Below are 10,759 nucleotides of genomic sequence, written 5' to 3'. Positions count from 1 at the left end.
GACTGTGCTGCAGGCTTCCAGGACCACACTGCTAAACCATCGCTGAGCCCACCTTATTCTATGTGTGTGCAAAGCGTAGGAAACCCATGGGAATTAGCATGGAGGGAAATAAAACTGCAGTGGAATTCTTCAGATCTGCAGGAGAGACTGAGGGTCAGGCAGGACACAGAGCTGAGCTCTCCCCTCTCGGGGCTGAGCACCACAACCAGCAGGCAGCACAGCCAGGCTTCTGTGGAGTTACTCCCTGCTCAGCAACCTGTGTTCTTGGTTGCACATTTTCAATGAGATAAAACCCTCACCAACTCTTGCAAAACGCTCAGAAAGATGACTCCAACTCTTGCAAAGGGGTATGAACCCCCTTTGGACCATGGTGGACTTTGAATGGAGGTCTTCCAGTCCCAGATGCTCTATTCGGTTGGTACAGAGCAAACAGGTGATATTGGCAAACAGAGCTTACCTGGCCAAGCAGGTGAGGACAGCTGTTGGCAGGAGCAACAGCAGCCTTCATGCCTGCACGGAGAGAGGTAGCTCCTGGTGCATGAGTGGAAGGGTCTCCTCTGCCCTAAAGCATCCTTATAGAATCATAGAATAACCAGGTTGGAAGAGACCCACCGGATCATCGAGTCCAACCATTCCTATCAAACACTAAACCATGCCCCTTAGCACCTCATCCACAATTACCCGTTTGCCCTCTGCACTACATGGACCTTCATCCAAGGCTGCAGCACCAGCCTTCTGTCATCAGAACAAAGCCTACAGGACTTGTGGGAAGCCAGAAGCCTATCCCAAATAGCTCCTGCCACCACCCAAAGCACCACTCCCAGCTGGAGCAACTTGGGGCACCTGTAGCTGCTTCTACGGCACAGGGGCCATCACCTCATCTTTCAGACACAGTCGCTGGCCCTGCTTGTGTTTGCCCCAGGAAAGCTGACCCCACAATCTTGTAGGAGCGTCACCACCACTAGTGTTTTGACAAACACGTTCCATGTTGCCCTTAATTTCATTTAAGGTCACTAAAAATGGACACCATAGCCACATATCTCACGAACCATTAATTCCTAGAATCCCCCTAAGCCTGGAGGATGAGAGAAAGCTTTTTTTAGCAAACATCCCCTGTGATCGGCCCTTTGAACTCAGCACAGTGGGTGCACTGAGAGTGTGGAAAAAGTTAAGACACACCAGAGCAGTTTGGGGCTTTGTTCTGATACCAAATTTCCAGTGGGGTTCAGACAGGGCCTTTCCTGCTCCCAGGCATGCCCAAAAGCAGGCGAACAAGGGAGCTGCTGCCTCACAACAGGGTACTGGTGCTCCATTGCGAGATTTCTCCTTGTGATGAAGCAATGACACCAACCCACCACAGCCAAAACTGGGAACAAAGCAGTGGGGAGAGCTCCACTGCTTGGTGTTTGGGCAGGCACAAAACAATGTCCCACAAAAAGATGACATTTAGGATGACTCCCAGGCCAACGAGACCCTGCTTCAGGTTCTCACAGGCAGAGGACAGCGAAATACCTTCTCCACTGCTAAAAACCTTCCTGAGGCACCATGGAAAGGCCCCAGGGCACACAAGTAGGAACACATCTACTTGCAAGCAGCCCTGGGGAACAGCATCTGCTGCTTCACGCTGCCAACATCATTTGTGGACAGAACTGTCCTGGGGTGAAGGTCACGAGGGTGCTATCACTGCGAGCTCCATTGCCTTGCAAGGCACTCTAGTCCTGATGTTGACAGGGAGCTTTTATTACTGCCCTTCGTTCAGACAAGGGCTCTCATGGCTCAATATACCCCCACAAATTAAAGGTGGATTTACTGGTTGGTGTCTATCTATTTTTGCACAAAGAACTTTGGGAGAACAAGGAGGTTTTGAAAGCTGCAGCTGAGTAAGTTCCCTGGCACGCTGAAGGAACCTACTTTATTAAACTAGTAATGCACAGCTTAAAACACGGAATGAGCTGGCTCTTGCACAGAGACAGATGCAACCATTCCTGCCCAGGTCTCTCCAGCACAGATTCTCATACTCCCAGGAACATGTACAACTGCTGCAGAGCTGCCAGAAGCCAGGGGCTTGATACTCCACAAGCAGCACAGCCTGCTTTAAGAAAAAGTTTCTATTTGAACCAAGCCAAACCTTTTAATTTCATAGAATCATAGAATCACCAGGTTGGAAAAGACCCACTGGATCATCGAGTCCAACCATTCCCATCAATCACTAAACCATGCCCCTCAGCACCTCATCCACCTGTCCCTTAAACACCTCTAGGGAAGGTGACTCAACCACCTCCCTGGGCAGCCTCTGCCAGTGCCCAATGACCCTTTCCGGGAAATATTTTTTCCTAATGTCCAGCCTGAACCTCCCCTGGCAGAGCTTGAGGCCATTCTGTCTCGTCCTGTCCCCTGTCACTTGGGAGAAGGGCCCAGCTCCCTCCTCTCCACAATCTCCTTTCAGGTAGTTGTAGAGAGCAATGAGGTCTCCCCTCAGCCTCCTCTTCTCAAGGCTAAACAACCCCAGCTCTCTCAGCTGTTCCTCATAAGACTTGTTCTCCAGCCCCCTCACCAGCTTTGTTGCTCTTCTCTGGACTTGCTCCAGAGCCTCAACATCCTTCTTTCTCATCCAGGGGGCAAATAGTTAACTTTCTGCTTTTCCTTTTAGGCCAGCAAACCTAAAAGCAACCCAGTAAGACTGACCTGCTTCTCAGTTCTCATCTAATGGCAAGGACTGTGGCCATTCGCCCATGGCACAGCCCATAATATCTGCTTCACCAAGTACAAATTCACTGTCCCAAGGCCAAGGAGGTCCTGAGCAGGCCGGGAGCCACAGCTCCTGGGTCTTCCAGCAAAGCACCTTTCACCAGCAGCAGGGACTGGAAAGCCTTGGCTGCAATCGGCAACCTCAGTGCATCATGGCAGGCTGACCATGGCTCCCTGTGACTCCTCAGCAGTCCGTGCATTGCTTGTTTCACCTGACTGGAGATATGTACTCCTTTGCAGGTAGATGGTAATGAGCTCAACTCAGTGCTCAGCCTCCAGCTCCATCTTGTAGTCCACTGAAGAGCATGTGAGAGCCTTCACCCATCCCACAGCCCTGGCTACAGGCTGACGGGATGGCATCTTCAGGGTCAGTGCTTGGATCACATCTGATCAAGTGAGAAAAGGCTCAGAAAACACAGATACCTGTGAAGTTACTGCAGAAAGAGCTACAGTACCTCAAGCCACACACAGCCTTGACCCAATAGGAGGAGGATGAAGGCTTGCTGTCTTCCTCAGGCTGCTAATGGCTAACAAGCAACAAGGATTAAACATGCTGGGTGGTTGTGGCAGGTCACTAGGTTTCAGCCAGCTTTCTTCAATGCCCAGGCATCTTTGTCACTGCAGCTCACCCCCGAGTCAAGCCAGCTGGCTTGGAGTGGCTTGTGGGTGCTCCCAAGGCCATCTTTGCTTCACAGGAGCTGCTGGTACAAACCTGCGTTGAGCCGAGCACACCCAGTGACTGCTCAGCCAGCAACCCCAGAGCACCATGCAGGCACCAGGACAGCGAGTTCCCAATCCAGAGACTCATCCATCCCTGGAAGCACAGGGGCTCAGCTGGCACCATCAGGAACTGTGCACTGAAGATAATGACGTCTGTGGATCTGGAGCCTATCAGGACACTGTACCATATTTCCAGAAAGCAGAAACATCTATTTTTCCTCCTTCTTGTGAGTTACTTGATCAGACAGGGAGCTTTTTGGAGGCTGCAGGTTAAATCCAGAGCTGTGGAAAATACCTTTCCTGGAACTGTCCTGGACAAGCCCTCCAGGACCAGGAGTTGCTCTGGTTGGGGACAGTCATGAGTGATTAAGGACGTTACCATCATTCAGATACACCACGGGACAGCACTCAAAGCACTGTGAGCACAGGCATGGACCAGGTAGCCCTCCACTGTCCAAGCACCAGGCTTGGCTTGAGGCAGGAGATGTGTTCCAGAAGTGCCTGGCTACATGCTGGGGCACAGCTCAAGCTTCACATGAGCAGAGAAAAGGGCTGCTGAGCAGCTCTTGGTCACAACAAGTTTCTTTGAAGTGAACATGAAGGACAAGACGGTGGCTGGATTGGGCTAGGGAACCACATTCTCTCTTCTGCACTCGCTTGTTCTGGGCACCAGCGAGCTTGTCAGCTGCAGCACACGTGGTTTCAGAGCTTGGGGGCAGATAAATTCCCATGTCGCAGGCCATTTGATCCCAGCCAATTCTCCTCAAGATCAAAACTGGATTTGGACTGAGTCCTTCTGGCTATCATGGCAGGCACACAGCATTTTCACACTGGCAGTACCCATGTGACATGGAAAACTTAAAACCCAATTTGGATTTTGCCCTGATGACTGTGGGCTGATGACCAGCCTGGCTCCCACACCCTCTCAAGAGAGATCAGCCAAGATCAAGGCTGGCTTTCCAAATATTTTTTTCTAAGTTCAGAAGAAAAACATTCAGTGAAAATTATCATTACTGTCAGGGCACCACTTATCACCACATTACTATTGATAGCACCTTCGATTTGACACAGCCTCTAAGCGACAGAGGACTTAAAAGTGTGACATTTCCTTTGGAGGTCCCTCCTCTTGCCTACTGCAATCAAGCCAGCCAGCACAAGGAGGGAGTTAAAAAAACAACTTCCTTGTCAGCTGCCAAGTTCGATTCTACCAAGACACTTGTTAAACCTCCCACTGTAAATTTATACAGAAAAAGCCTTGCTGATTTTTTTAAATTGAAAAAAACATTAAAAAAAAAGCTATCCAGGGTTTGAGAATTAAAAAATTGTATTGTGGAACTTCAGGAATCATACTTCCTTAACAGAGCTTTGTCAGAAGAACGCAGTCTTGGGCATCACAGTAGCCTTCCTGATGACCTATGGAGCTCACAGTAACACAGTGTGGGTGAAGCAGATCTATACTGCCTCATGTTTTGTAAGGGCTCTGGAACAGTTTACGTTTACTAGTTTTCAGGTTGTTGGAAAGATGGGAATTTACCAGAGGCTGCACCTTCCTTCAGTACTCTGGATAAATGCTACTTTCTAGAAGAGATAAAAGAGAGCACAAATACAAAGCCTGATCAGTATAAAAGGCCTGATGATATTCTACTCAAAACTAACCTAGGAAAAAAAAAATTTACTACTTACTCAAAGCAATCTTTATTTTCAAATGCTGCACCGCATAGAATTGATCTGACTGACCACCCTGCCCATGGATACAGACCCCTTCACCCTCCCTAGTTCACTACTCAGCATAGCGCAATTAGGCCAACTATGGATAAAATCACTCAGACCAGAATTAAAATTTACTTGCAACCCATTACTCAATTCCTTATAAATTAAGTGTGTTCACCTGGAAAATTCATCGAGAAAAAAACATTTCATTTCTGCATTTGAATGAAGCAGTCAGGCACACCACAAGGCTGGTCCCATGCATGGAAGCTGCTCATGCTTTCAGTACTCTTTGCCTTCTTAAACTTGATAAAGTACTCTTAAGGCTCTCCTAAGTACAATATTTACTTAAACATTGTAAGTGGCTCTCCCTAAAGGCAAATCAGTGCAGAAAAAAAAGAGGGCAGGACCCTCTGAGAACGCCACAGCCCACATGTCTTTTCACCCAGTAACCCTCTGGAGTGACTGTCCTTCACTGATGTTCTGCCAAATGATATCAATTAATTTTACCAGTAATACACATCATCTTCCCAAATGAAAGTAATATTTCAGAGAAGTCCCAAACTTCATTCAGTATTCTAGATCTTCCTGCAAAAAATATCCATGGGGAAGGCTCAATGGAGATTTCTGACAATAGCATTTTGCAGAAGTATCGTTCTTGTTTGGAGAGAAGGAGGCGCGTGGTGACCAGATGTTAAACTTGTATGCTTCTGCTTTAACTCCACTGCCCAGGTACAGCCACGCCTGCAGGCAATGTTCACATCTATCTTTGAAGACCTTGTGGTTTAGGATTTGTATTTTCTCATGTGTGCAGCAATAGAAGCAGAAATCTCAGTGCTTTTCTTATTCTGGCCATAATAGTCCACGAAGTCACCATCTGGCCCGAGGAGGTACATTATTATTGTGTGATCCACCTGCAGAAGAGCACATCAGGGCTTGGTAAAAGAGATTGTATTATGGATGCATAGAATACCAGGTTGGAAAGGACCTCAAGGATCATCTGATCAGACTTTTCTTGGCAAAAGCAGTCTAGACAAGATGGCCTAGAATGCTTTCTAGCTGAATCTTTAAAGTGTCCAATGTCAGCGAATCCATCACTTCCCTGAGAGGATTATTCCAATGGCTGATTGTTTTCATTGGGAAAAGTCTGCCTCCTGCAACCAATTGGAATCTCCCCAGGAATAACTTGTATCCATCACCCCTTGTCTTTTCCATGTGACTCCTTATAAAAAGGGAGTCCCCGATTTCTTGGTACTACACATCTCTCAGTCAGCAGCACCAGTGTCCCATTTGGCTCAGATGTCTCACCAAACTTACCACCAGGAAGCTAAAGCTAGATAAGGAAAACCTCAGCATCACTTCAGTGACCTCTTCCTGTTCTACCGAAGAACATAAATAGAGGAAAGCTGCTGCATACTCAGAACGTGTAAAGGAACTCTTCAAGCAGACAAGTCTTCCCTAGGTGCTGGCACATTTGCTGCAGCACAGACAAGGCTGGGGCAAACCTGCGGGCTAATAGTATTTCCCCCTCCATTTTCTCCGTTCTCCCCTACTTCTCATGATGCTCCACAACCACCACAAGTTACTCAAGCTCCTGCTGCTAGTATGATAAAGTAAATCCAATACAAACAGAGATATTTCAGCAAACCAAGTTCACTGTCTGTGCAAACAATGGACCATGAGGGTTCAGAAGCTGCAGACAGAAGAGTTGGTGCAAAGGGAAAGATGTGAGCTGGGAGGGGGCTCCCTCTGCTGTCCAAATTGAAATGAACTTAGGAAACCCTGAAAGCAACCATTATTTGAACATCTGAGGTATTCCTATGTGATTTAAGTAAAAATTAACTCCATTGTAAACTTATTTAATATGCCACTGCAAGTACTATCTGCATCAAACTGACAACATTGCTATGAGCAAAGACACGGAATACTGAACGTGGAGCCATGTATTCTCCCTGGATCTTGAGTCCTTTTTCCTACTTCATTACATCAGTTGTCGCATTCCCCAGTTGGGTTTCACACTCCAGCCTCCCCTACAGCTCCTGTTATCAAGAGCTCTTTTCTTTGACTGGACTCCTGTACTTTCCCTTCACAGCTATGCCAGAATTCAGGTGTGCTTTGCTAGAATTCAGGTGTGGTTTTACTCCATGAGAAGCAGCACTCCTTCAGTTCTTCTAGTCTCTTCCCAGACATTACACAACAGGAAAAACATTCAGATTACTGTGCTATCCTGTATGCAGTACTGGGGTTTACCTTTTAAGAACACATTTCAGTGAGGTTCTGAGCTTGTAAGAGGGCACCTCGATCTTGATCGGGTCCTCTACAACACAGCTTAAGACATCGGTCCAACAGGGCCCTGTTGTGTAGTGCTTCAGCACAGACTGCAACAGCCAGTCCAAAGTCTTTCACGTGGCAAAGGCTCTACATTTACTTACTATGTAATCGTCGTCTTCATCTTTGGGACCTTCGCTGTAATACACACGGTAAGCTTTGGCCACTTGGTCAATCTGTGCTTTGGTACCAGTCAATCCGATCAGTTTTGGAGAAAACTCTAGACAGAAAGAGGATATTTAGACATTTTAGTGAAAAGAATCCCACCTGAAGCCTCAATTTCAATGCTCTACATTAAATGCTAGGAAAAAAACAGCAATACCTTTAACGTATCTGGCAATGGCTTCTTCAGTGTCCCTCTCAGGGTCAATGGTGATGAAGAGTGGAGTCAGATTAGGCAAAGATGGAATTCTATCTGTAACAGTAACAATTATTATTTTTCTTAGAAAAGCAAAACTCATTTCCCACCTCCCTTCAAACATGCTCACAGCCAAGCACCTGTAACATCAATTCAAGCCCATCCTAGGTTACAAAAAAGGGCATTTTGTGCAGCTTAATTTATGCAAAAAAGAAGACACGGTTCAGACTCTTTCCCTGATGTATTTCCCTTCACTGTACTTTCCTCACTTTAGTCTGCCCTCCCGTGTGGTCATCATTATCCCTGCTTCATAGCTCTTCAGGGCCTGAAGGCTGAGAAAATCGTCTCTACCCCACAGCCTTCCCCCATCTCCATCCAGCAGCATAATCACCCTCATCAGAAGAGACTCTTACAAACATTTGTTCTTAGAATTAATAAAATAGAGGTGGGGGGAAACATAATGCACCCCAAATCACTTCTTGGCAAAACCACAATGCAATGACATCCTGTAACCTGCTTTAAATTGGAGGAGAGCAAGATTTAAACTAAACCTTAGGAAGAAGTTCTTCACAATGAGGGTGACGAGACAATAAAACAGGCTGCCCAGTGAAACTGTGAGTGCCCCCTTCCTAAAAGTGTTCAAGGCCAGGCTGGATGGGCCTTGAGCAGCCTGATCCAGTGGGAGGTATCCCTGCCTATGACAGGGAGTTGGAGCTGGATGATCTTTAAGGTCCCTTCCAACCCAAACCATTCTATGACCATCACATTTTACTACCAAGAAGTCCCCTGTGCAGAGAGATCAGTGCTGCTGTGTTCTAAAGATCAGGTCGTAGTGACAGGCAGATCAACCTATGTTTCACTCAGCAATTATTTCAACTACTGACTAGGAATCACAGCATCTTTACAAAAGATGGTCAGTTATTACCATTTGCAATATTTGACCACAACAAACCTAGACCTCCCATAAAAAGAACCACTACCCCAACCAAATTTCCATACCAATTTCATCTACCACTTCAATCATCTTCTCCAGCTCATCAGGACAGATGTCGGGGCAGTGCGTGAAGCCAAAATAGATCAGCACCCACTGCCCGATGTAATCCTTGCTGGTCCTGGGCTGTCCCTCGTGGCTGACAAGTGAAAAGGGTCCGCCTAGCAGCGGTTTCCCAATGCCTCGGTTTCGCTCCTTCTCCAGCTCTACAAAAAACAAGAGGGAATCATAAACATCCATGCAGATTCGCAGGCGAGCCTCAGAAGCAGGTATCAGGCAACCTCGCAGAGCCACAGCCCATGGCACTGAAACATTCTACCAACGTCCATAATGTAGAAGACCATCGCAGACAAGACTTCCAAAAATGCATTCCATTTCGGTGGAAAAAAAAAAAAAAAATAAATCACTGAATTCCTTTAGCAAGCTTGCAGACGACACTAAGCTGGGTGGAAGTGTCGATCTGCTGGAGGGTAGGGAGGCTCTGCAAAGGGATCTTTGCAGATCCCTTGAACAGGCTGAGCCGCTGGGCAGAGTCCAATGGCATGAGGTTTAACAAGGCCAAATGCCGGGTCCTGCACTTGGGGCACAACAACCCTGTGCAGCTACAGACTAGGAGAAGTCTGGCTGGAAAGTTGCCTGGAGGAGAGGGACCTGGGGGTGTTGGTTGACAGTGACTGAACATGAGCCAGCAGTGGCCCAGGTGGCCAAGAAGGCCAAGGGCATCTTGGCTTGGATCAGACACGGCGTGGCCAGCAGGTCCAGGGAGGTTCTTCTCCCTCTGGACTCGGCACTGGTCAGACCGTTCCTTGAATCCTGTGGTCAGGTCTGGGCCCCTCACCACAAGAAGGATGTTGAGGCTCTGGAGTGAGTCCAGAGAAGAGCAACGAAGCTGGTGAAGGGGCTGGAGAACAGGCCTTATGAGGAGCGGCTGAGAGAGCTGGGGGTGTTTAGCCTGGAGAAGAGGAGGCTGAGGGGAGACCTCATTGCTCTCTGCAACTACCTGAAAGGAGGTTGTGGAGAGGAGGGTGATGGCCTCTTCTCCCAAGTGACAGGGGACAGGACGAGAGGGAATGGCCTCAAGCTCTGCCAGGGGAGGTTTAGGCTGGACATTAGGAAAAAATATTTCACAGAAAGGGTCATTGGGCACTGGAACAGGCTGCTCAGGGAGGGCGTTGAGTCACCTTCCCTGGAGGTGTTTAAGGAACGGGTGGATGAGGTGCTGAGGGGCATGGTTTAGGGACTGATGGGAATAGTTGGACTCGACGATCCAGTGGGTCCTTTCCAACCTGGCGATTCTATGATTCTAAGTGACCTAGACCCCGAAAATTCGATATCTTAACCCCCACAACAGAACCGCAAAACTACATTCACTGAACCCACAACCACATCACCTGGATGCAAAAAAAAAGAAGCCTAAAACCACATCACCTGAAGCCAAGAAGCAGAACGGCAAAACCACATGTGCTGAACCTCAAAACCACGTTACTCGGACCCCAAAACCACCTCATTTGGACCCAAACCGCGCCGCCCCCCCCCCCCTCGCCGCACTCACCCTCCTCCTTCCTTCGCTTCACCACCTTCATGCCCGCCAGCACCCCGCCGCACAGCACGAAGGTGACGGCGAGGGAGCGCCACGACACGAGCTGCGAGGGAAGAGAAGGCGTTCAGTGCCTGGAGAATGAGGGAAGGAAGCGGCGCCATCATCACTCACCCTCCTCTGCGAGCCTGGCTGTGTCGAGCGGGACAGCAAGCGGCTGCCGGGCGCGGGCAGCGCCGTCCGGTCCCTCAACGGCCGCCTTGCGCGGCCGTTGAGGGACCGGACGGCGCTGCCCGCGCCCGGCAGCCGCCATACAAGCGCACCCGGCCGGCAGCAAAGCGCCACCGCCGCCATCTTGCCGCGCGCGGGC

The 10,759-nt window shown here is 48.6% G+C and overlaps 1 protein-coding gene across 1 annotated transcript; it reads right to left on the bottom strand.

The window, feature by feature from the left end:
* Positions 1-4,774: 4,774 nt before the first annotated feature.
* Positions 4,775-10,759, bottom strand: SCO1 (synthesis of cytochrome C oxidase 1). The gene is made up of 6 exons (XM_069872379.1): positions 10,675-10,759; positions 10,405-10,495; positions 8,861-9,058; positions 7,826-7,918; positions 7,608-7,723; positions 4,775-6,089 (listed from the first exon to the last, which is right to left on the bottom strand). Exons 1-6 carry the CDS (start codon positions 10,741-10,743, stop codon positions 5,961-5,963), a joined length of 696 nt encoding a protein of 231 aa, XP_069728480.1. The 5' UTR covers positions 10,744-10,759; the 3' UTR covers positions 4,775-5,960.

Source organism: Phaenicophaeus curvirostris, chromosome 19 (genome assembly GCF_032191515.1).
Source record: "Phaenicophaeus curvirostris isolate KB17595 chromosome 19, BPBGC_Pcur_1.0, whole genome shotgun sequence".
NCBI lineage: Eukaryota > Metazoa > Chordata > Aves > Cuculiformes > Cuculidae > Phaenicophaeus > Phaenicophaeus curvirostris.
This window is presented reverse-complemented; position numbering and strand designations above follow the sequence as displayed.

What these genes read in the sequence shown, in the direction of transcription:
- SCO1 (XM_069872379.1), bottom strand. Translation starts at nt 10,743, where the DNA reads ATGGCGGCGGTGGCGCTTTGCTGCCGGCCGGGTGCGCTTGTATGGCGG. An exon ending in TGCCGGGCGCGGGCAGCGCC is followed by an intron (nt 10,496 to 10,674) that starts GTCCGGTCCCTC and finishes CTTCCCTCGCAG; the next exon opens with CTCGTGTCGTGGCGCTCCCT. An exon ending in TGAAGTGGTAGATGAAATTG is followed by an intron (nt 7,919 to 8,860) that starts GTATGGAAATTT and finishes TTACTGTTACAG; the next exon opens with ATAGAATTCCATCTTTGCCT.